This window comes from Lacerta agilis, chromosome 17 (assembly GCF_009819535.1).
Source record: "Lacerta agilis isolate rLacAgi1 chromosome 17, rLacAgi1.pri, whole genome shotgun sequence".
Lineage (NCBI taxonomy): Eukaryota > Metazoa > Chordata > Lepidosauria > Squamata > Lacertidae > Lacerta > Lacerta agilis.
The window spans coordinates 28,010,728-28,036,754 of record NC_046328.1 but is presented as its reverse complement, the minus strand read 5'-3'; the positions used below and the strand labels follow the sequence as shown (position 1 = coordinate 28,036,754).

Below are 26,027 nucleotides of genomic sequence, written 5' to 3'. Positions count from 1 at the left end.
AGCAGAAACAGCCTTGGAAGTTGATAAACAACAGCTATGTTGTTTTATGTACTGTTTAGCTGATTTCAATGCTTACCACTTCTTTCCATTCATATACAATCAAACCTCGGAACTCAAACGTAATCTGTTCCAGAAGGACATTTGAGTTCCGAAACTTTCGAGTTCCGAGATGCAGCTTCCGATTGGCTGACAGCTACGTTTTTGCACAGCAGAAGCTGCGTCGGATGTTCGTCTTCCGAGGAACGTTTGAAAACTGGAGCATTTACTTCTGGGTTTTCGACGTTCGGGAGCCGAAACATTTGGCAACGGAGCGGTTTGAGAACCGAATGTACTATGATAATGACACATGACAGACCTGTAACTCCTGTTGTATTATCGCTGTTATTTATTTGTTATTTGTTATTGAAGAAGTGTGCATGCACACGAAAGCTCATACCAAGAACAAACTTAGTTGATCTCTAAGGTGCTACTGGAAGGAATTTTTAATTTTTTTATTTTGTTTTGACTATGGCAGACCAACACAGCTACCTACCTGTAACTGAACCTGTAACTGAATTTATTGTACTGTAATTTATCTGTCTCCTGGACACCAGACACACGGATCCCCAGTTCCCCCAACCACTGCAGTGTCTTTTAGCCAACTTATCTCACAGGGTTGTTGTGGGGATAAAATGGGAAGAGGGGAGAAGCATGTACGTATTCTGCCTTCAGCTATTTGGAGGAAAGTGGAGATATACATGTTAATCATAAAAATAAAAATAGTACATCACATGTGGAATATTTTGTACAGTTCTGGTCACCTCATCTCAAAAAGTATAGAGTTGGAATAGTCAGAAAAGGTGAACCAAAACAATCAAGGGGATGGACAAAGGTTGCAACGTTTGGGACTTTTTAGTTTAGAGAAAAGATAGAAGTTTATTACATCATGCATAGAGTGGAGCATGGGTGTAGCCAGAATTTTTTTGGGGGGGGGCGGAGGGGGCAGAACCGAGCTATCTGTGAAGCAATTGGTCAGTTAGTTAAGTTTTTATTTATTTACGTGATAGGGGGCAGCTTCAAGAAGTTTAAGACAAATTCATGGGGGGCGGGGGGTAAGGTTATCGATACCCACTAGCTTGGATGGCTATGTTCTGCCTCTACAAGTTTCTGGTGCAGTGCTCTTGTGCTGGAATCCTGCTTGCAGGCTTCCCACAGGTTGGCCACTATGAGAACAGGATGCTGTCCTAGATGGGCCATTGGCCTGATCTAGCAGCTTCTTCCTATGTCCTGATGATGTATTTGCAAATCGTTATTTATAAAGTAAGTATTTGTGATTATTTATAAAGTTGCATATAAATTAGCATCATTTCCTGCAAATCTGCGCAGAAGCGGCCTGCCTTTTTAAAAAATGTTTTTAATTAATGATTGAAACGTATTTTATAAAGAGCCGCTGTGATCTTCAAAAAAAGGATGCCTTCCCTAGCACGCGCTTCCAAAGCTCCTCCCTGGCGACTCTGAAAGAAGCCCGACCTCTTCCGTCTAACTGCTTCTCCCAAGATCCTCCCTTGTGGGGGGGGGGGAGAGAGAGAGCGTCCTTTCGTGATTCTCCACCCCTTGGTCTCTTGGGAGTTGTAGTTCCCTTGGATTCCCCTTACCCAGTTCCGTGGGCGAGAGACCGCGGCTGCTTGGACTCCAATTCCCAGCATGCACCCTTCCCCAAGGCTCCTTGGCCGCCTCCTTTCTCGGCTTCATTCCTGGCGGCGACCCCGCCTCTTGCCTGCTCCGAGATGGGGCGGGAAGGAGGGCGGGAAGGAGGTGGCTCCGTGTCATTCCTTCGGCGGCGGTAGCTGCGAACGGTGTCAAGCTGGCGGCGGGCGGTAAGGGCCCTCTTTTCTTAATCGGATTTGGATCAAACCAACTTTTTTTTTTTGAGGGGGGGGGTTAATATCCTCTGTGGGGAGAGATAGGAATATATCCCCCTCTCCATGGAAGATAAGGCCTCTGTGGAGAAACTGTATGAACACCCCCCCCCAAAGATGGGGCGAGGGAGCCTGGGTCTCCTATAGGGATGAGGTGCCTCTGGAGCAGAATGCAAAGAGCCCCATATAGTGACAGGAACCATTTGTGGGGGAAATGCATGGAGCCCCGCTCCCTTTCCAGGGACAGTGGAAACTTACTTTCCTTTCCCAACCTGATGCTCTCAAGATGCATCGGACTACAACTTCCATCCGTCCCAGCAAGTGTGATAAATACTCATGGATAATGGGAGTTGTAATACTAAATGCAAATTTTGTGGTAGAGCCAGAATGCCGCTGGAGGCCGAGTTGGGGGACTGGGGCATGGTAGCTTGTTTGGTAGAGCATGCGACTCTTATTCTCAGGGTCGTGGGTTCGAGCCCCATGTCGGGCATATGATTCCTGCACTGCAGGGGGTTGGGCTAGATGATACTTGCGGTCCCTTTCAACTCTACAGTTCTATGATTCCTGTTGTTGTTGGACTCCTGTCAGCCCCAGGCAGCATGGTCAACGGTCAAGGATGATGGGAGTTGAAGTACAACAAAACATAGAGAGCCAAACTGCCCCATGGATTGAGGTTTATATGGGGAGAATGCAAACACCCCATTGGAATGGGGTAGTTTGGGTTGCCCCTGTAGGGATGGCGTAAAACGTATAGAAGTACCTTCATAAGAATGCAGCGTCTAGACACAATTCTTCCTCTCTTGTCCTATGCATAACCTGAAGGTAGTGAGCCTTGCACAATTCTTTATTTTGAACTTTTAACCACACGTGTTTCTGAAGTTAGGCACCACTGTTTTCAGTCGGGCTCACTTCTAAGAAAAGTGTGAGCAGGATTTCTGCTGTGGAAGCTCAACTGAGATGGAGTATGGAAAGGAGGATCTTATTTTCAATGCTGTTTCCTTGTCTTCCTTCATTAAATCACCCGTTTAGCATTGGCCTCAAACACGCATGCAATGCAGGGATGTTGCGCTTGGACAAGCCCCTCTTCCAGGTTCGACAGTATTTGGCAGGCAAATTCCTCGACCAGTATTTCAGCATATTTCTCAATTTGTTGCTGCTTCACGCTGCTGCCATGTTGGGCGAGATCACTGATCTAGGTGGTGTGGCAATTTTACCTTTCACCAGACTCCTGAAGAAGGTTGCTGCAATGGCAGCTTCTTCACGCACAAAGCACGAGTCTTAAACTGCTTCAGATACTGGAAGGGTTGCATTATCTTGCTTAAGCCTTTCCATTGATGCAGGCCTGTATGGGGAGGATCTTCTCTGCCTCTCACTGCCATGGGCGGAAGTTTGGTTGGTGGGTAAGTAAGTGGGAGAGGGCTTTCCCCACAGCAGTGCCCCGAAAGCTGGAACTGGACATTTGCTGAGCTCCTTCCCTGATGGCGTTTCAACTCCAGTTTAAAACTTTTATTTCAACGGGCCTCAGTGGAAGGGCTGCAGCTTGGTGGTAGGACACACACTTTCCATGCAGAACGCCTTAGGATCAATCTCCAGTGGCAAATCTAGGTAGGGCTGGGAGAGACCCCTGCCTGAAAGCCAGGAGAGCTGCTGCTGGTCAGTGCAGACAGTCCTGAGCTAGGTGGACCAATGGTCTGACTCGGCGTAAGATAGCTTCCTATGCACTTTTTAAACATTTGGTTATGCTCACTCACGTACGGTGTTTATTATGCAGTTGTATTGGCTTACTATATTTTATGTGTTATAAGGACATAAGAAGAGCTTGCTGGATCAGGCCAATGGCCCATTAAACCCACAGTAGTTGACCAAATGCCCGTGGGATGCTCACAAGCAGGACATGAGCGCAGCCACTCTCTGCCTGCCTGCGATTCCCAGCAACAGGCATTCAGAGGCATAGAACATAGCCTTTGTGGGTAGTTGCAATCGATACTGCTGGGATAGCTCAGTTGGAAGAGCATGAGACTCTTAATCATGGGTTCAAGCCCCATGTTGGGCAAAAAGATTCCTGCATTCAAAGGGGCGGGAGCAGATGACCCATGTGGTCCTCATCTCCTCCATGAATTTGTGTAATCCCCTTTTAAAGCCCTCCAAGCTGGTGACCATCTCTACCTCCTGTTGTTTTAAGCATAAGACCAATAATGGATGCACACTGCTACCAGGATCAGAGGCACGATGCCATTGAATACCGGTTGCTAAGATTGGAGAGAGTTGCTTTCTCACTTGTGGGGTTCTGAGAAGCATCTGCTTGCCACATAGGACTTTGTTTTGGTCCAGCCTCAATGCTTCTGAAGCTCTTTCACCAGTTCCAAGTTGCCTTGGGCGCTTTTACGCCACTGGAACGCACAACACCATTTAACGAGCAATGACAGTAATTGAATTAAGGCGTTTGCTGCCACAAGGCGTAGCTAGCTGGCGGTTCTGTGAGCTCCGATGATATCGAAACAGGGGTTTGCACAAGAACATGGGAAGCTGCCATATCCTGAGCCAAGCTATTTGTCCCTGTAACTCAGTATTGTCTGCACTGACTGGCAACAACTCCCCAGGGTTTCAGGTAGGGAGAGGACATTCCCACAGCTACCTGTGTTTCAACCTGGCCAGGGTGGATTTGATTTAAATCACTAGTCAGTAAGGCTCAGGGTGGATTTAAATAAAAAAAAAAATCAGATTTAAATAAAAAAAATTCACCCTGAGCCTTACTGACTAGTGATTTAAATTGTGATTTAAATCAGTTTGATTTAAATCAAATCCACCCTGAACCTGGCACTTTCTGCATGCAAGGGAGATGCTGTACCACTGAGCTGTGGTCCTTCCATAGAGGAGGAGAGGTTTATTGAGGGCTATTACCTGTGATGGCTAAATGGAACCTCCCTGTTTAGAGGCAGCATATCTGTAAATGCCAGTTGTGAGTTGGGGAGTGGGGAGGCGAGTGAAATGGTTGTTGCCTTAATGCTTTGCTTATGAGCTGAGTTTGCAGAAACAGGGGTTCTGCTTTATTGAGGTGCTGGAGACCACAGAAGATGCGATGGGTTGTGTAGAGGTAGCACTTTGCGTAGGCCTCTGCTTCATGGAGCAGAGGAGATGGTGGAGAGGCTTCCCTTCCAGGCAAGTGGCAACATCTGCTAAATGCAAAACAGGCCGAGATTTCGAGGGAGCGGTTGAGGTTTCTGACTCACTGCAGGCAGCGGCTAGCTGGCAGAGCTCATGGTATGTAAGTGAATTGTATTCCACCCCCCCCCCCCCAACTGGGTGTGTTCAGTGTTGCCTTTTTCCTTTCACGGAAGTTTTACGTTTCAGAGGAGTGTGGAAAACCCTGTTCCGAACTTGCGGCTTGCCAGAAGTAGCTTAGGGCATCTCTGACGAAGGTATTTTAGCAGCAGCAATCTTTGCAGGAGACATTTTAACTGGATTCTTCCCCCTGCTCCCTAGCTCCCCTGAAAATTGTCAAGCAGACACAGCCAATATGTTTGGACCCATAACCTGAAATGTTGCAATGAATGAAGTCTAAGGGTGCGGATTTGAACTTGGGTTCTCCCAGTTCTTGTCTGATGTTTTGGTAACTACTACACAATATTAGCTTTATCTCTGCTGTTCTTGAGCAACCTTTCTTACCTGCTAGCAGCTGCAACAGTGCCAGTCCTTGAACACAGCTGCTCTAGGCAGCAGCAGCCTACAGGGAAGGCCTAAAAACAATTTGTGCATTATGCTGCTGCTGATTATCTGGGATTGGCAGCTTAGATCTGGAAATAAGCTTAATAAGAGTTATTATTATTATTATTATTATTTATTAATTACATATATTCATCAATTTTTCAAAAGGTGCCAAAAGTGTTTTACAAAAACAAACATTAAAACTAACATAAGCATTATAACAAATTAACCTCAGAAGATGGCATCAGTATGGCTTTGACAGTTTTGAGAACTGGGCCAAAATTAACCAAATGAATGTCAAAAGGGACAAATGTAAAGCTCTGCATTTAGGCAGGGATAATCAGATGCACAAATATAGGATGGGGGACACCTGGCCTGCCAGCAATACATACGTGAAAAGCGTCTAGGGTAGACCACAACCTTAGCATGAGTCAACAGTGTGATGCAGCAGCAAAGTAAGCTAATAATGCAATTCTAGGCTGCATCCACAAAGGTGTAGAATCCAGATCTAGGGAACTTACAGTACTACTCCATGCTGCATGAGAAGACCGAGAGGTGATATGATACCTGAAGAGCTGCCACATGGATGATGGAGCAAGCATGTTTTCTGCTGCTTCGGAGTGTAGGACTCAAACCAATAGATTCAAATTGCAAGAAAGGAGATTCTAACTAAACATTAGCAAGAACGTTCTGACAACAAGAAGTGTTTGACAGTGGAACCACGTCTCTTGGAAGGTAATGGACTCTCCTTCATTGGAGGTTTTTAAAGAGAGGTTGGATGGCCTCCTGTCAGGTATTATTGAGCTGTAATTCCTGCATAGCTGGTGGGTGGAATAGAAGCCCCTTGGGGCCCCTTCCAGCTCTACAATTCCACGATTCTCTAAGCCAAAATACTGACGGGTGATGTATTTTTTATTTGATTTATGATGAATGCCATTTTATTTACCTCAGTGCCGTTTGCTGCCGTAATATTCCCCGCCCCCCCCCCCAAATGGTGGCAGGGTAGAAAATAAAAGTTCCCTTGTGTTTAATTTCCTCCTAGCCTGTGCTCTTGCAGTGCTAAGAGCAGGTGGCCTATTGAATTACTTGGGCAGGAAAACAGAGGTTTTAAAGGTGATGTTAATTTAATTGGCCTATTTTTTCCAACCAGGCAGATAAGAAGATCAGAGAGGAGGCTGGTGTGGTCCTAACTCGACAGTTTGCAAACTGCTGAGTTCAGGGGAGAAAGAAAAGAGGTTCTTTTTGTGTAGCAGAAGTGTTTCATTGTGGGGAACCTCAGGTTCAGTTGCCCATGTGATCCCCCAGACCCCTCTTTCTGGCCCTCTCCTGAGGAGGAGGAAAGGAGGGTTAGAAAGGATAGAAACCTGTGTGAAATAATGGTCCCTCCTTGGAACTCGGCCTAGTGAGCCCTTTGGCTGCTGTTGCCGTGGAAACCGGATTGTTATGTCCTCCTTGGGCCAGAGAGGATGGGTTTTTGTCCTCTAGAAGCCTTGCTTCTTTTTAGCCTCCTCCTGCCCTCGTTGGTTTGAAAGCTCATGAAAGCCCGGAAGAAGAAGAAGAAGCCAGGCTTGCAACGGAAGCTGCAGCCCTCGAGGAGCTGCCCCAGTTTGCTGGATGCCACCCCCAGGCGGCCCATAATATCTCGCAGAGTCTGCCCGCACAGGTGGGCTCCTCTGACCTGGCCTCGCGGGGTGGTGAGTGGTCCTGGCCGGCGAGAGCCATGGAGGTGTGAACCCTCGCCTCAGGAAGTGCCTCTCCTGGATCGGTTCGGCTCCGTGCACATGGATGGTGAGAAGCCAACGAGTGGCGCTCCTGTTTGCTGCGCTAATAATGCACAGGCCGGTCTGTGGGGCATCCGGTGTGTATGTATGTGGGGTTTCTAGCATGCCAGAATTTCAGTAGCCCTGGCAAGAGTATTCCATCTGTGCCACTTAATACCAAGGCAAAAACACACGCATACGTATACACATGGGCTTATCTCTCTCTGTATCTGTGCATATATTATTTCATTTATTTTGACATTTAAATCCCACCTTTCCTGTGAGGAGCTCAAGGTGGCCTAGATGGCTCTTCCCCCCCCCCCATTTTATCTTCACAACAACTCTGTGAGGTGTTCTCTCTTTCTCTGGCTGTGTGTGTGTGTGTTTGAAAATCGATCCAGGACTGGAGTGAGAACCTTGTGTGTCTCCTGCCACTTGTTGATGGACTACAGCTCCCATCATCCCTGACCATTGGCCATGCTGGCTGGGACTCATGGGAGTTGGAGTCTAGGGCTGGGCGATATCAGATTTTCGTGAAGTATCGCCAGCTAAACATCGCAATAAAGTGATACATCATGATCTTGAAAAGGATGGAGCATAGGCCCCGGCCCTGTGAGGCACCAGGGTGAAGTTGCCACCACCACTCCCTCTACTGCCAGTGCCCAGCGAAGGGAGAAAGGAGGCGGCCTGCCTGCTTGGCCAGAGAAGGAAGTTAAGATGCCAGCCGGCTGACAAGCCCCACCTGTGATATACCTCTGAGTCCAAACACCATTGTGATCTGGCCCTCAAACTGGTCCTGGACGATGTGTTGATACATCGCCCAGGCTTATTGGAGCCCATCAACATCTGGAGGGCCACAGGTTTTTCACCTCTGCCCTTGACTGATTGAAGTCATAGAATTGTAGAGCTGGAAGGGACTCAAGGGTCATCTAGTCCAACCCTCTGGAACCCAGGAATCTCAACTAAAGCATCCAGTACAGATGGCCATCCAGCCTCAGCCAAATAGGCTAGATCTGATCTTCAGCTTAACAAAACTGAAAAGGGTATGCTTGGTTAATTTTACTCCCTGCGTGATTCTCATTATCTTTTTTCCCTGTGATCAAAATTACTTGAGCTCAAATAACTAGATTATTGTGGGTGGGGGAATCAGTGTGCACTTCATGTGGTTTAAATGCTATATCCAATCAAAGCTTTCCTTGGAAGCTGTTATGGCTGAAATACCTGTTAATGTCCTGAGACATGACAGTTCAACGGCACAAATCATTTTACCTTATTTACATGCCAAGGTAAAAAAGCACTAGAAACTGCTGACATGCTAATCTTAACAAAATAGAAAATTCTTTCCAGTAGCACCTTAGAGACCAACTGAGTTTGTTCTTGGTATGAGCTTTCGTGTGCATGCACACTTCTTCAGATACACTGAACTGTAACTGATGCTAATCTTAGCATATCCAAAGAGTTGTGTGTTTATACCATACCATACATTTAAAGCACATGGAATCTTGGGAACTGTGGGTGCTGGGAATTGTAGCTCGATGAGGGATAAACTACAGTTCCTAGGATTCTTTGGGGGAAGCCATGACTGTTGAGGTACTATAAACCCAGCCCTCTTTCTCTCCTTTGTGCAGCTGGGGATGCCATGGGGGGAGCGAAGCCTGGCCCAGTGCAGATTGTGCTGGTGCACAAAGACCAACACTCCTTTGAGCTGGATGAGAAGGCGCTGAGTCGTGTCCTCTTGGCTGATGCTATCCGGGACCTTGATGTGGTGGTGGTGTCCGTGGCCGGTGCCTTCCGCAAAGGCAAATCCTTCCTCTTGGACTTTCTGCTGCGTTATATGTACACACAGGTGAGCCACCCCCCTGTTCGCTGGTTCACTGTCTGTTGCTATTGTTAAAGGTCCTTTATTAATTTACAAAGCCCAGAACGACCTAGGGCCAGGGTACCTCAGGGAACACCTGAATGAACCCTTACAGCCCATCTCAGTCCTTGAGATCATTTACAGGAGTGTTGTTGACTGTTCTCCAAATTGACCAGGGTCATTTACCGTATTTTTCGCTCCATAGGGCGGAGCGGACCATAGGGCACACCTCGTTTTTAGACGAGGAAACAAGAAAAAAAATTATTTTTCTGGTTTTCCTCCCCTAAAAGCCCTGTTTTTTTGAGGATCATCTAAAAGTTTTGCAGCTTTTTTTGCAAAGGGAAAAACCCTGGTTTTTTTTGAGGATCAGCTAAAAGTTTTGCAGCTTTTTTTGCAAAGGGAAAAGCCCTGGGTTTTTTTTGAGGATCAGCTAAAAGTTTTGCAGCTTTTTTGCAAAGGGAAAAGCCCTTTTTTTTGAGGATCAGCTAAAAGTTTTGCAGCTTTTTTGCAAAGGGGGAAAAGCAAAGAGGAAAAGCCCCGTTTTTATGGGGTTCAACTCACATTTCTGAAAAACCTTAAGGAAAGGGAGCCGTTTCTACAGTTTCCAGACAGATAATCTAATCAGCCAGTCACATGTCGCTGGGGAAACAAACAACCTCCCTCTGCAGCACATTCAACAAATGGAGGCCTGGGCAAGGGGGCGGGGCGAAAGGGAGCCAGGACTCTTATCTCTCTCCCGATCTCTTGCTGATCAGCTGCTGAGCGGGGTCCTTTCAACACCCCCTTTTCTCTTTGTAAAAAAAAAACCAAAAAGCACAACCTGCTTTTGGCCCCTGGGCAATTCGGCTCCAGGGACCACCATCCGCTCCATAAGACGCACAGATATTTCCCCCTTTCAGGAGGTAAAAAGTTCGTCTTATGGAGCGAAAAATACGGTAACAAGGAATCAAGTGTTTAGTGTCACCGGCTCAATCCTGTGGAATACTCTGCCAGTAGAGATGCAGCAGGTGCCTTCTGTGCCAACTTTTAAATGCCTACTGAAAACTTTCCTAATCCCTCAGGCTTATGCAGGCAATTAAGAATGCATCTTTCCGCAATACTTAGCTGATTTCTGATTTTGACTTTTGATATGATTTTTATTGTGTGGTTTTATGTACCATTGTTGTACACTGCCTTGATTTTTTTTAAAAATGAATAGCAGTATATAATTTTTTTTTAATAAATAAAGAAATAAGCATTATTTAAAACAATGCACCGGGTGCGTAAGAGAGAATTTTCACATGTAAAACAAAACGGACACAAAGCTCCTACAGGTGAAACTCGAAAAATTAGAATATCTTGGAAAAGTCCATTTATGTAAGCAATTGTTTTCATTAGCTACTGGAGTTTAATATATGAGATAGACTCATGACATGCAAAGCGAGATATGTCAAGGCTTTATTTGTTATAATTGTGATGATTATGGCGTACAGCTGATGAAAACCCCAATGTTGCAATTGTTAATTTGGGGTTCTCATCAGCTGTACGCCATAATCGTCACAATTATAACAAATAAAGGCTTGACATATCTCGCTTTGCATGTCATGAGTCTATCTCATATATTAGTTTCACCTTTTAAGTTGAATTACTGAAAGAAATGAACCTTTGCACGTTATTCTAATTTTTCGAGTTTCACCTGTATTTGCAAAGAGCCAACATTCTGTGTTCATCTTCAGTCCCCAGACTTTCGGTGGAACCATGCAATCAGGTTTTGTTTGGGCTTTTTTGCATCATGATATCAGACCACGTATTGATTCTGGTTTGTTTTATTTAGCTAGAGATAGAATCAACCGCGGTTCTGCAGGTTTGTAATATGACTGGAAGCCTTTGTCAAAACTGAAAGCAGGAGCTACTATTCTCTTACAGGGGACACGTGGGAGCCTGGGAACCTGATGGCTCTTTCTTGTTGGACACTACACAGTTTCCTTATTTGTGCTGTTTCCCTGTTGTTCCGCAGAAAGAAGGGGGCAGCACTAGTTGGCTGGGAGACACGGATGAACCCTTGACAGGCTTTTCCTGGCGCGGTGGATCTGACCCGGACACCACCGGCATCCAAATCTGGAGCGAAGTTTTCATTGTGGAGAAACCAAGTGGAAAGAAGGTACGGGGGCAGTTGAGAAGGAGTTGGAATTTGATTAAAACGGAAATCGAAAACATTTCTTCACCCCTCCATGGCCACAGTAGGAAACCTCAGGATTGAGGGTCACATGTGGTCCTCTGCTGTGTTCTGGTCTGTTGCCAGAACCCATGGTGAAAGAGGCATGGCTGGTCAAAGGTTTCTGCACCATGGACAGCTCCAAGCGAGCAACTTTCTCCAGCAAAGGACCTCCTGCAGACTGCCTCCTTGAAGCTCCACCCCCTTGGAAGAACGCCAGAACCTTAAAGGGCCAACCCTGTGGTCTGAAGATGGGTGCTCCTCCTTCATGCAATCTCCTCTCTCCTGGTGTGCTTCTGACACTGGTGTGCAGTGGGAAACGTCTGGCTTTTTTCTGGCTCAAGAGAAGGTGTCTGAGAGGGTCCAGGCTCTTTCCTTATAGCAGCTGTAGAAATTAGCCAGACTGTTTTCACACAATAACACCCCATCCTGTAGAATTCTGCCAGTTATATTTTATCTCCACAGTCAGAATTTCAGGAACAAAAATGCTTTTTCTGTGCATCCTGAGCAGTGCCTTAAAGGTCCTAATGGTCTGGGAAGTTTCTCTGCAAGCTCTTGCCCCATCACTTCAGACCCCATGCTCTCCCTAACTTCCTCAGCCAGCTCTGAGCCCAGACCCAGCTCCCCATCTGGTACGCCTGCAGCCTCTGACTCTGTGCCTATTTCATGACACCCCCCAGTCCTTGCTATCAGGTCCTCTGGACTTCCCCAGGCCATACTGCTTCCCCAGCCACCCCCATCCTTAAAAAAATAATAATCCACCGAGGACTGAGTATGTTCAGAGACCACAGAATGCCAGATGGTGGGGAGAATGGAAAACTGGGGGGTGGAGGGAGCACTGGAGCATCTCTTGAGCCTGATGTTCTCACCTGTGTTTCCAGGTGGCGGTCGTGCTGATGGACACCCAGGGAGCTTTTGACAGCCAGTCAACAGTCAAGGACTGCGCCACCATCTTTGCTCTCAGCACCATGACGAGTTCTGTTCAGGTGAGCGTCACCTGTTTTTTGGTTGACGTTTGAATAAGGTGTGGCAAGCTTTCGCCATGGGCGTGTGATGGGACTCACGCCTCTTCATCATTTGGGGTGGAAGGCGGCTACAATCAAGACACGAAAGCCAAAGCTGGGTTGTTTCTGGGAAGGCAGTCTGTGTTGCTTGGCTTCTCCTGGCCTTGGAAGTTTGTGTGTGTGTATGCGTGTGAGTGTGTAAGTAAATAAATATATACATTCTCCTATCCAATCAGGAGACTGCGCTTGGGAGCCTGTTGGAGACATGAGAGGGTTATATTTAGTTATGTATATTTAAATCCCGTCCCAGAAAGTGAAAGCTGGCAAAACAGAACAAGATCTAAAAATTCGGTGGAATTTTCTCCTGTTGTTTCCCTATTCATCCCTGAGCCCTGAAGAAACACTAGTCCAAGGTTTCCCAAACTTTGGGTTTTAGACTACAACACCCATCATCCCTAGGTACCAGGACTAGCAGTCAGGGATGATAGGAGTTGTAGTCCAAAAATGGTTGGAGACCCAAGTTTGGGAAGCTCTGGGCTAGTCTAAGTGAAATCATCTAGGAATGGAGGGAACTGCCTTATGCTGAGTGAGACCATTGGTCCACCTTATACTGAGCGAGGCCATTGTCTGAGTGTTGCCTCCACTGACTGGGAAGCGGCTGTCCTGAGTTTCAGCTGGGGGTCTCTTCCAGCCCCATCTGGAGATGCCAGGGATTGAGGCTGGGATCCTCTGCCAGATTAAATCAGTTAAGGCAATCTTTAATGAGCCGTAAGAGTCTTTGTTGCAACAGGCTAAGGCGGCTGCCCTTCTGGATTTTTTTCACCATTGCAGCTGTCCCTTTCCCCCTTTTTAGATCTACAACTTGTCTCAGAACATCCAGGAAGATGATCTGCAGCAGCTACAGGTAGGTGATAAGAAAAACAAGAAAAACATTTTCCCTTGCAACGCTCATGGTGCTGTGCAGAACACAAAAGGGGATACAGTTGTTGTTGTGGTGGTGGTTGCTATAATTCCTATTTATTTATACTTGCTGCTTGATGCCAGGATAGGCTTCTAGGTGGTTTACAAGTAGAACAAGCTCAAGTCCTGCTTGCAGGTTACTGTGATGATAATCTGGTCGGCCACTGTGAGAACAGGATGCTGGTCTGATCCAGCAGAGCTCTTTCTGTGTTCTTTATACTTTCTGAGCTCAAGCCGTGAGAGACCCGGAGTCGGGGGCACACCTGTTGCTGCCATTCCCTTATCAGGGGTTCTCAAAGGGAGTGTGGCAGGAGAGAATGGCAAGCGTGGCAGGAAGGTTCAATGACCATCAAAGAAACACTTAAACATTTCAGTGTAGTGTAGTATGGTGGTATAGTCCCAGTGTAGGATAGGATAGTACTGTATCAAAATAATTTGTATTTATTTGCAGAATATGGATATATTTTCGAAATGACAGCAAGAGCATCAAGTGATATTGCATTGTTTCTTTCTGTTTTCCAATGCATTTCTCATCAGTAGAAAATTGGTTGTGGTGCAAGCAATTTCTTTTTCTGAGAGTGTGGCCTGGGTAATATTTTTTTTTTGAGAACCGCTGCTTTAGATCTTTAAGCAAAATTCAGCATATTTTTTATTTCCTTTTGTAGCTCTTTACAGAGTATGGACGCCTGGCCATGGATGAGAGCTTCCTCAAACCATTCCAGGTATGCATCTGAACAGATGGGGTTGGGCCAGGAGGTGGGAGACACACATACAGACACACATACAGTCTTGGCCGGTGGGCCCTCACTTCCCACAGTCCATGCACACCCCAGATTTGCAGTCTGCAGATTTGTTACTCCGCTGTACGGAAGCTTGATGCAGATTTCAAGGGTCGGTGGGGAGAAATGGGCAGAGGGGTGGTTTTTTCAAATCCCTGCTCAATGACAAAGCTTATTGGGTGACCTTGGAGCACTCAATGTCCTTCAGCCTAACCTACCTCACAGGTTGCTCTGAGGACTTTTTTTTCAGGGGGTGGGTTGGGGAAAGGGCGATGCTCTGAGCTGCTTGCAAGGAACAGTGGAGTGCAATGAGAGGTGGATCAGTTTTGTAGAACTGAACTGAGTGGTGAAATTGGATTTTCTGTTCGTATATATTTAGAGTTGAGTTACTCTCACTTGCCTGACATATTTCCTGTCCCCTCCAAACATCCTTTTCATGGTGCATTAATGATCTGTTTTGTTCATGGTAGTGTTGGATGGTATCGGATCCTTCTTTCAATCCTTTGTGTTTGTGAAAATTTCTAGGTGGACGTATTGCTTCATTTCCCATTGGTGCCTGCCCTATTACTTCCCTGTAACTTTTCATACCACAAATGTCCCAGGGTGGGTGGTGGTGTGTTTTTTTTACCCACCTTCATTGCACTGCAAGGCACGTAGACAGCCAAACCAGGATGAATGCCCCTTGTTGTTAAACTGCCAACCCCCCTAAACAAATCAGAAGGAATGCTCAGTAAAGATAATGTCACATGGCCTCTCCAGGCATCCTTTCTATTGCACATTCGTGATGGTTTGTGCTTCTGATGGTGCCAGGGTGGTTATGCGCAAAGAGTGCCTCCCTCCAGACAGCGGTAACACTGGGGGAGCCTTGCCGAACATCTATTAAAATGGAACAATGCGTGGACGGCCCAGTATAACACCTATCATGAAAGCACCATCATGATATGTTGCAGAATACAGCACATCCTTCCCTAAAATAAAACCCCTGCCAGTCTGGAGTGGGGGGGGGGCTTGCTCCCATGGAGAGAGATCTGTTTCATGTCCTCCATGAGCTTCTCATTGGGGCATCTAGCTGTTCATTGCTTGAAGCAGGATGCTGGACTATAGATGGACATCGTTCCCCACCCCTGGTTTACTGGGTTCAGTTCTCAAGGGGTTCTCCCAGCCACACCTGCCTCCCTGTCTGCTAGAACTGAGACAAACTTTCTCAGAAGGTCTGTTTTTGAGGACCTTTCTCATTCCTCCCGCCTCTCTCACTCCATGCAGACCCTGATGTTCCTGGTCCGTGACTGGAGCTTCCCATATGAGTACCACTACGGCCTGGAAGGTGGCATGCGTTTCTTGGAAAAGCGTTTGCAGGTAAACAAGCAAACAAACAAACAAACCCAAAAGCAATTTAACCCGTTGGAGGAGACCTGGTGGAGAGGAGGTTGTCATGGCATGGAATTATTAGGAAAATAACTACAGGACTAGAACCTTTGTTGGGTTTGCAGCATGCAAACATCCTTCTCCTTAACTTTGTCCATTTATATATTTCCTCCAATTTGGAAATTAACATCGTTCTTAACTTGAAATTCTCTAATCCTTAAAAAAAAATAAAAGTGTGAGATGACTTATGGTCCTTCCCACCACCAGGTGAAATCTCACCAGCATGAGGAGATCCAGCATGTACGGAAACACATCCACTCCTGCTTCACCAAGGTCAACTGTTTCCTCCTGCCCCATCCAGGCCTCAAAGTGGCCACCAGTCCGAATTTTGATGGGCGTCTGAAAGGTATGGGCCCTGTGTTGTCCAATGGCAAACTCAGCAAGCCAGGGTTAGAAACTCTGCTTTGTTCCTGGTTTGCAGGGCGTGGAACCAGCAGGTGAAAAGGCAAAACTGTGATCTGGTGGGTGGGCATTGTTGTGCACGAGCCTGAGGGATCTGAAGGATCTGTTCACGTACCACCAAACCACGGTTTTGGTGCGACTAGCCCTTATGTTACCCCACAAACCAATGACTAAGTTTCCTTAACCATGGTTTGGTGTGATGCAATGTTTCAGAGGTACCCAAGGGAGTGCTTGTATGTGCTTTTGTGGAGGGGAATATTTTATGTGTGTGTGTGTGTATATACTTTCCAACAAGGTTATTGAAATTCTGTGGCCTGTATGCTAATTGACTTGCTCTCTCAAATTTGCATAACTGATTTTGCACACTTCCTTACTTTGCATAATTGTTTTGACTTCCACTAATTTGCTTTGGGGCTCAGATCAAGACACTTGCTTTGACCTTTAAAAGCTCTAAAGCGTTTAGGGCCGGAATATCTCCAGAATTGTTTTTGCCCATATGAACGTCTCGGAGGTCCTGCTTTCAAGGTTTAGGTCCTTCCACTATCTGAGATAAGCCACAGGGGTACCTGGGAGAAAAAATCTTCTGGTCTGCATTTAGACAACCTCCTGAGAGAAATGTGCTTGATATGGGTTTTTGGAGGATTCTGATTTGATTATCTATTCTGCTTTCATTTTTAAATAGCTCAATTTTTCTTGCATTTGGTTGTCATTTTAGGTTTTTATCTTGTTGATCCTTTTGCCTCATGTACTTTGATTTTGTTTTGTTTTTGTTTTAAAAAACCCAGCATATTTATCTGAAATAATTGTGATTTGGAAGATCAAGGAACCGTATTGCTTTCCAATTCAGCTGCTTCCCTGGCTTTGAACACAAATTTTCAAGAACAGCTTTGCTATCAGAATCTCTATGGAGAGGATCCTTGAACTGATAATGCATAAATAAATGTATTGATTGTGTACTGTGTGCTGTATATGAAACTTAATAAGAATGTGCCACTGTGGACAAGTTACTGTAGTTATATGTTGTTCTGGTATTTACATGAAAACCAATGAAAATTATTGGGGGGTCGAGAGGAAAAGAATAGCTTTGCCATCATGAGGACTAGAATTGTCAATCTTTTTTTTTAAAAAAGAAAGTTGATGTGCTCAGCTGCCTTTTGTGTACCTAGTGCTGTATTCGGTGTGTTTTTTTATCCGGCCATCCGCCCATGAGAGCAGTTTCCTTCTATTCTCTCCTACCACCTGTCTATATCTTTTCCCGCAGACATTGCAGATGAGTTTAAAGAACAGCTGCAGAAGCTCATTCCATTTGTGCTGGATCCCAGCCAGCTCTTGGAGAAGGAGATCAACGGTTCCAAAGTGACCTGTCGGGGCTTGCTGGAGTACTTCAAGGTATGCTTCGTTTCTTTTTCTCCCCCCTCCCCCCTTAAGGCAGGGGATGGGGAACCCTTGTGCCTCGGGATGTTGCGGGAATCCAGCTCCCATCAGCTCCAGCCAACTCTGGTGCAGCCGCATTTGGAATTCTGTATACGGTTCTGGTTGCCTCACCTCAAAAAGGAGTTGGAAAAGGTTCAGAAAAGGGCAGCCAGAATGGAACAACTCTCCTATGAGGAAAGGTTCCAGCGTTTGGGACTTTTTAGTTTAGAGCAAAGGCAGGTGTAACGTGTCAGAAGTTTGTAAAATGATGCACGGCACATTTAAACTCGGTGAGCATCCAATGAAGCTGAATGTTGGATAGTTCAGGACAGGTAAATGAAAGGACTTCTTCACACAGTGCGTAGTTAAACTGTGGAACTCCCTGCCACAGGAGGCAGTGATGGCCACCAACTTGGATGGCTTTAAAAGAGGATGAGACAAATTCATGAAGTAAATAATTTTACTGGCACCACAACTTTTGAGGTGGCCAAATTTCTTTTTTTGGCCCTTAAACAGCGTAAGGTCAAAATCGATGGTATCGATATGGGTTTTTATGTATAATTTACTTTTACTGTATGTTTTAGTGTAAACCCCTCTGAGTTGTCTCAGGTTTTTAAAATTTGTATGGATGATTGTGTTCTGACTGACGGTCGAATAAATTGTTATTGATTGATGAAGAGAAAGGACTAGCGGTGGCTACTAGCCGCAATGGCTATGCTCTGCCTCCACAGTTGGATGTGAGGACTGAGCATGCTCCTTGGACATAGAATGTTGACTGCCTGTTGATGGAAAGAAATAGAAAGCCAGAGGGGAAATGGAATGGAGTATCCTGGGAGAGGTCACTCACGACTGGCTAGATCGCTGAGCAGGATCACTCCACAATGCGACATTTTATTGTAGGTGTCGCTTGTTTCTGGCAGCTAGTAACTGTTACCACCTAAGACACTCTTGTTTTATTCTTAAATTACTGTATTGAATTGTTACTAGACATTCTAATGGAAGAACAAAATAAGTTTGCCAGTCCCAGTTATAATAACTTTTCAGAGGGTGTATCGCAAATGTATCCGCTAAGACCGATAGGTTTCTTTTTCTCAGTGCCTTTGGTCAGAAGACTATCTACCCATTCCTAACCATCCAAACAGAGGATCCGGCCATTTGAAGGAGGATGGTTCGAGGGAAATATAGTCCCAGCAACAAAACTATAATTCACTATTAACTGCTCCATTTGGAAATACCCTCAGTGACTCAGACAGATTAAACACCACTCCTTCTCTGTTTGATAGCCGTTTCACTGGCACCAGGTATTCCAACGTCCTCCCGTGACTGTTCTTTTGGATCTCAGTTCGTTTGTTAACTAATTGGTGTTGGTATTCTTGTTACTGGCAAATGGCGGTAGCTGAACACTGTTGACCGCTCACCTTACCTCCCTCCAGGCTTATATCAAGATCTACCAGGGCGAAGACCTGCCTCATCCCAAGTCCATGTTGCTGGTGAGCTTTGCCTGGGGTAGCAAGATACAGTATGTTCCTATTTGGGGAGTTGCCATCACTTGGCAGAAGGTCCCACCCAGTGGCATCTCCAGGTAGGGCTGGGAGAGACTCTCTGCCTGAAACCCTGGAGAGCTGCTGGCATTCAGTGCAGACGGTGCTGAGCTAGGTGGACCCTTGCATCTGCGGGAAGAAGGGCACATTGCTTCCTTTTTAAGAGGAAGGCCCTGGCTCACTAGTAGAGCACATGCTCAGCATGTAGAAGGTCCCAGGTTTAATTCCCGGCATCTCTGGGTAGAGCTGGGAATAATGCCTCCTGTTTGAAACCCCGGATAGACACTGCTAGACATTAGCAATCTAAATGGACCCATTGAGTCTCACTCAGCAGAAGGCAGTTTCCCATGTTATTTCAGGGCTAGATAGATCCAGAGGGGCAAGCTGGGTAGAAGGCAGCTATACAAAGCATGCCAAGGGGAGAAACTTGCTCAAAGGTTTTGCGTGGAGTTCAGGTGCCATGCTCTCCACTGCTTCCCTCCGCACCGCATGCCTCCCGGTTTGTGATGGGTGCTAGATTGACAGTCCCACAGCACTTGCCGATGGCAGTGTTTGAAATTCGTCAGACGCTGGTGCCAGGGCACTTGGTCAAGTGGGTAGTTTGCAGCCTGGGACGTAGAACTCACTTACCTGCAACAACTCAACTTTTCTTTACCCCTCTTTTTATATTTAAGCAACGGAGTTTCTGGTCCTTATGATTGCAAAGGCATGTTTGCTGTGCATGTACCCCAGTTTGGGGGGAGGGCATAAGATTGCAGAAGTGGGAAATCTGCCTTGTTGCGGGGGCGGGGGGGGGCACAGATGGTGGAACAGATTACATCCCTGTGCTCATCTTACAATCTTTGCTTTCAGGCTACTGCCGAAGCCAACAACCTGGCTGCTGTTGCTTCGGCCAAGGACATGTATTACACCAATATGGAGAAGGTGAGAACCGAGTTGGGGTTGGGGCAACAAAACAGCAAGAAATTCACATTTTAAAGTGATGACACAGAACAATTAGAGAAGCTCCTCTTTAAACATTGCTCTCAACTGAAACAACTGAAACAGTTGAGACCAACAGGCCCAAAGAACAGAAATACAACCAAGACAGCCCATCAAGTGCACCAGCATGTGTTTATAAGGTAGTGGCATTCACGTCTGATATTCCTCCCCAAGTTGAGCTCGCCCTAAACCAGGGGCCAGCAAACTTTATCAGCAGGGGGCCGGTCCGCTGTCCCTCAGACCTTGTGGGGGGCTGGACTTTATTTTGAAAAAAAAAATGAACAAATTCCTATGCCCCACAAATAACACAGAGATGCATTTTAAATAAAAGGACACATTCTACTCATGTAAAAACACGCTGATTCCTGACCGTCTGCGGGCCACATTTAGAAGGTGATTGGGCCGCATCCGGCCCCGGGCATTAGTTTGGGGACCCCTACCCTAAACGGTAGAGCGCAATGACACACTCTCCACCCATTGAACCCTTATCTCACCCATTCCAAGCTATAGTCTGACCTCTGCTGGGGCAGATTCCTAGGACTGAGCTAAAGAGGATGCTTATAGCCAGTGGAGGTTGGCCCCACCTATTTTAGTCCACCCTCAGCCAACACCCACCCTGCCTTCCTTCCTACTTGCAACCAGTCCAGGATGTGACAGTTCCTATTAAGTTTTCTGCTCCTTAGTTCAGCGATGCCCTTGCAGAATTCAGCAGCAAACAGGATGCCGAGATGCTAGAGTGAGTTGGTGCTGGCCAACATTGGCTCTGGCGCCACCTACTGTCAGGCTCCTTGCCTTCCACCCAGTGTGAGCACTAGCCAGCGTTGTTCTTAGCCTGCTTTGGAAGGTTGGCAGTGTTAACACCTGTATCCCCTGTCCTGCCCCCCAGCTGTGTGGCGGGGACAAGCCGTATGTCGCGCCCGACCTCCTGGAGGAGAAGCATCGCGTGCAGAGCGCCATGGCCTTGAAGCACTTCCAGACCATCAAAAAGATGGGGGGCAAGGAGTTCAGCCAGCGCTACGAGGAGGAGCTGGTGAAGGAGATGAACAGCCTCTACGAGGACCTCTGCAAGCACAACCAGAGCAAGAACATCTTCAACACGTTCCGGACGCCTGCCGCCATCTTCAGCCTCATCATCTCCCTCTACATGGGCTCCAATTTCTCAAACTACGTCGGCCTCGGCTTTGTTGCCCAGTTCTGCACCTTTCTCGTAGGGATCCTCCTCCTCTGCCTCCTGGCCTGGGGCTACATCCGCTATTCAGGCCAGTACCGCGAGCTGGGCGTCGTCATCGACACCACGGCCGAGTACCTGCTGGAAAGGGTGAGTGGCACCCTACAAGGCACCAGGGTGGATTAACTGTGGGAGCCCGAGGAGATAGCCCCACATGGGCCTGCGCTTCTGTATGTAGTATTCTGTATCACATGGCATGCAGGGACCACCAGAAATACCCACTGTAATGAAACGGTGCGATGGCAGAGGCAATATGCCTCTGGATCAGAGACGTAGCATGGGGAGGGCCAGGGGGGTCGTTGCCCCGGGCACAGATTTTGGAAAGGGTGACAACCAGGCGCCCCCCACAACAGGCTCCCTCACTCACCAAGCCGTGTCTGGGCCGGGCCTTCAGGGCTGGGGCAGCAGCACCTCGCAGCTGGTAAAGGGAGCCCCTTTTGTGCCCTGCCCCCAGGCTGGCTGAGAGGGAGGAAGGGGGAGGGTGCTGCCGCCGCTACCTACTGAGGCAAGAGGCTCTGGCCACTGCCTCCTCCTTTGCGAACAGGATGTCACAGCCCTGAGGTCTGCCCTCTTCACGAGGTGGCTTCAAGCCTCTTTCTCCCTCTCCTCGCTTTGCCTCACCTATCGCAGGCTCAGACCGCTGTAGCTCGGTCGGCGATGAGGACTTGGGCTTGTGCAGCCACCTTTTGCTCCCTGGGCACCAGCAACCCACGTTAAGCCACTGCTCTGGATCCCAGTTGCTGGGAAACGCAGGCGGGGGGGGGGGGTAATGTTAGGCCTGTCTCCTGCTTGTGAACTTCCCAGAGGTATCTAGATGGCCACGGTGTGAACAGGATGGTGGACTGGATTGGCCAGTCGCTGATGCAGCAGGACTGTTCTTACGTTCCTAACATCATAATATTATTTATATGCCGCCCATCGGACTGGGTTGCCGCAGCCACTCTGGGTGGCTCCCAGCAAAATATTAAAAACACAATAAAGCATCAAATATTAATACAGGGCTGCCTTCAGGTGTCTTCTAAAAGTCGAATAGTTGTTAATTTCTTTGATGTCTGATGGGAGGTGGGGAAGAGGAGACCTGTTCAAAAGTGGGAACTTGCTCTTAGTTCTGGTTTTTTTTTCTGGCCTCAAATAAATATGAAAAGGAAAAAAAATGGGGGAGGGAGGTGCAGGAATCTCAATTCCTCAGAAGGCGTTTGTGTGACTGAATGCCACCTGTTACATCTTTTGACGATTCAATGTTTTGAATGTTATTCCTGCATTGAAGGGGGTTGGACCCCGTGATCCAATCCCGTGATCGCATGACTTAACCACTCTCCTCCTCTCCCCCTCTCCCCAGGCCACCAACCGCACAAACAGCTCCACTCAGGTTGCGGAAGCGAGCGGCTCGCAGTCGTCCTCCAGGCCGCCGTCCTCCAGGCCGAGACACAAGGATAAGAAAAGCAAGTGAGATCTTAGCAGGAAAGGGAAAGCTACAAACTCGTGGCCCAAGCGACCGTCTCGCTGCAGCCTGCAAACCCAGGAATCGCTTGCTGGGCTTCTAGAGAGCAACACAGCCTCTGGTTCCGGATATTATTCGCTCCTTTCACATTTAATATTTCTTTCTTTTTTCTTTTTTTAAAAAAGAACTGCTTCCCTTGCTCCCCTCCCTTTTAATTTTTGTGCACTTTAAAAGAAAAATCAGCTTTAACGTTCTGTACCAGTTCGTGCCTTGCCTGGGAGCTTTGGGGGGACGACGACACTCCCCCAAACGTCAGGTGCTGATCTTGTTCCTTCCACTACCCCCTTCTTATCTCTTTCTGCATATTCTTCTTGGGGATGGGAGGCAGTGGTTATCTCCCTCCCCAAAAGAACCCGCTCCACCACTACCGGCAGTGAAACCTTCAGTGCTTCAGCTCATTGCAGCCATCTTGCTGGCAGGGCTCCTCCTTTGGGGATCCTTTGCCCCAAAGTGGAAGGTGCGGATTTTGTGGCCTGTGCCAGGGCCCAATCCGAAGCAAGCAACTTGTGCCTTTGCGACGCCGAACAAGCACCCTAGTGCCTGTGGCAGCGAAGGGACCCCTCAATTAGTCCCGCCATTGCCTTAGAAAACAGTATCGGTAGGCTTCTTTCAGGGAAGAACTGATTTATTTAGCATCCTGCAGGCGCTGAGACTGCGGTCTCTGTCCTTTTGCCCCCCGTTCCGATCCTGCTTTCACCCGCAGCTTTTGCTCTCGCGCAGCCGTGATGCGTTGTGAGGACTGGGGGACCGAGTGTGTCCCTATGCCAGACTCCAGGCAGGCGTCCCTGGGAACGATTAGCTGTGTGTGCAACCGAACACCCGCGGCAATGCTGAATCCTCTGTTCAGAGGGTTACATCCAATGCTAGACCTGCTCAGGATAGACCCGCAAGACATGGCTATCTATTTCAGTAGGTCTACTCTTGAGTGGGAATAGTAGGCTGCAACTCTCTGTGTTCCGTAGAAGCGGGGGATAGCCACCAATGGTGCCTGCCAGATGTTGATGGACTACAACTCCCATAATCCCTGTCCATTTTTCTTGCTGCATTGGGCTGATGCTGGTTGTAGTTCTGTGATATCTGCACCCTGTTGGCTGCACTTGCTCTCAGCAGCGATCTGGGAATGTGCCTAGATCAGCAACCTGTGACCCATCAAGCCAAACAGCCATGTGTGACAGCCTCTTATTGGGTGGGGGGCAGGTTGCCTGTTTGGCACTTTGAAAAAAAAAGTGTGTGTGTCAAGATGCAATCTCCAGTCTGTGGGTTGGGTCAGGCTTGGTTGGACACAGATTGTGCAAGTCTGCTCTGGATATTGACCTGTGAGTCAGGCTGGGAGCAGGCCTAGGAGATCCATTGCCTGGACTGGGGAAAGGAGGATTGGCCAAGCGGGCTCACAGTCTTAAAGTCTTATTTGAGGGGGGTGGGGAGAGGAAGCAGGCTCCCATTCTGCACAGTGCTCAAAACAAAGCCCTTAACCCCACTAACCTCCTCTCCCCACAAAACAACGGCTGCCCCACTGTGTGACCGTTAGAAAGTTAAAGTCTGCTTGGATGCCAGAAATGTCAGGTCAGAGGGTCCGGTTCTTGTTTCTGTTCCAACGTCTCTCCCTGATTCCTGTGCCACACCAATATATATATATTCTGCTCAAGGCTCTTAGTTACTCCTGCCTCTTCTCACATTCCTGGTTTCCTCCTATCCGCACAGGTTTTAATAGCTTTATAAGGCCGGGGGTGGGAGTTCCTTTCTCGGCCTTGCCTTTTGCTGCTTTGCTGTCCCCTTTCCCCTTTGCAGCTGGAATAATATCCTGATCAAAAAGCACAAGACACTGACAGCTTCTAGGCCCACTGAATTGCAGAGGGGGAAATTGGCACCACACGGCTTAATATTCATTTCTGCTCTGCTTGTTAGGGTGGCCTCCATTGCGTCGTCCCACTGACCTTTCCGTTCCATAGCTTGCTTGTGTTTTTGGTAAACCAGGTGTGAGGAAACTTTGGCGCTCCCATCATCCCTGGCTATTGACCATGCTTGCAGGGGCTGATGGGAGCTGTAGTTCAGCAACAAAGGTTCCCCCCACACCTGCGGGACAGCTTTCCACGGTGCCCCTTTCCCAACGGCACGCTTTGTGTTAACGGTTTACAGTGTGTGTATGCGCGCGCATACGGGGTGGGAGATGAAACATTTTTCCAAGGCTTTTGATGGCAGTGAAGCCATCTGGCGACTTTAGCTAGAGCTCCAGGTGGCTGTAACATTCCACTTGTTCTGTTGCTCGTCGACGGGTAACTTAACTCTTTCTCACTTGCATATAGGGAAACATTTGCACGATAACCTGGTTGTGACCATGGAACGACGTGAGTCGTTCTTGGCCTCATTGCTGTAACCTTTTGAAGAAATGGGGGTGTGGGCAACCTGTTTGTGCCAGTGTCTTTTCTAAAGGTTACGCCAGGAGCACAGAACAAGACGGTGCAAGTCTTGTTACCCGCTTTCTGCAACCAGGCAATGAGTAGTGTCAGCCTGCATTTAAATCTCCCTCCTCGCACACTCTTTCCCCCTCTGTATTGGATGTATCGTATAGCAAGGAGATGCCGCTCTCTGTGTTACCGCATACCAGTTGAAAATGGCTTGCAGCTCAGATTGGTTAGGAAAGGAAGAAGCTATTTTCGGCTCCCTTTGGAACACACAGGTTCTACACAGAAGGGAGGGGAGTGTAAAGTTCAAATCGGGGACCTGCTACTCCCCTGCCCCAAGAAATAATTCTGTTGGTAACTGCCCATGTTATGTGCTCATACAGCCAGTTTGCGTGATCATTCCTTTCTCTTGTTGAGAGCACTTCTCGTCTTAAGATCTCCCTCTGTGAGCTTGTTAGTCATTATATTAGAACTTTCAGCCGTGGACCAACGCTGTGGGGGAGGGAATGTAGATGCCAAATCATATTTATAAAGCGCAAAAAAGAATTGCATTCCACTTTGCAACTGCAAAAATAAAGACCAAGATACTGAAACTCTGTTGTTTTTGATGTGTGTTTGTTCCTCCCTCCCCATATGTGTGTACACACACACACACACACACACATTAATGTGAGTTGAATGGATGATGTGCATAACAACCGGTCATTATGCACATTCAGCAGACCTCATGACAGTGTACATAATGTGTCCGTGGGGAGGGACTTGTGCATAATCTGCACCAAACCTTGGGGAATGTGCACATCTTGAGTGCATTTTGAACATTCTCTGGGCAATATGCACATTCTCTGGTCAGTCTCCATGGTCACAGACTGCCCATGGAAACATGCCCATGATTTCTATCTCCAGAAGCATGCAATTTACCTACCCTTGCATGGGCCACGATATACCCTCCCACTTACCATCCATGGTTCGAACC

The 26,027-nt window shown here is 47.4% G+C and overlaps 1 protein-coding gene across 2 annotated transcripts; it reads left to right on the top strand.

Annotated features, from left to right (window-relative positions):
• The first annotated feature begins 1,750 nt into the window (after positions 1–1,750).
• ATL3 (atlastin GTPase 3) lies at positions 1,751–25,644 on the top strand. Of its 2 annotated transcripts, none has more exons than XM_033174477.1 (13): positions 1,751–1,856; positions 8,992–9,209; positions 11,218–11,361; positions 12,297–12,401; positions 13,273–13,323; positions 14,045–14,101; positions 15,422–15,514; positions 15,791–15,929; positions 17,247–17,374; positions 18,832–18,888; positions 19,792–19,863; positions 20,807–21,238; positions 22,488–25,644. In XM_033174477.1, exons 2-13 carry the CDS (start codon positions 9,003–9,005, stop codon positions 22,596–22,598), a joined length of 1,596 nt encoding a protein of 531 aa, XP_033030368.1. In that variant the 5' UTR covers positions 1,751–1,856; positions 8,992–9,002; the 3' UTR covers positions 22,599–25,644. The 2 variants fall into 2 exon arrangements, with proteins under 2 accessions (XP_033030368.1, XP_033030367.1); XM_033174476.1 differs by lacking the exon at positions 1,751–1,856 and adding an exon at positions 7,154–7,391.
• The last annotated feature ends 383 nt before the right edge of the window (positions 25,645–26,027 follow it).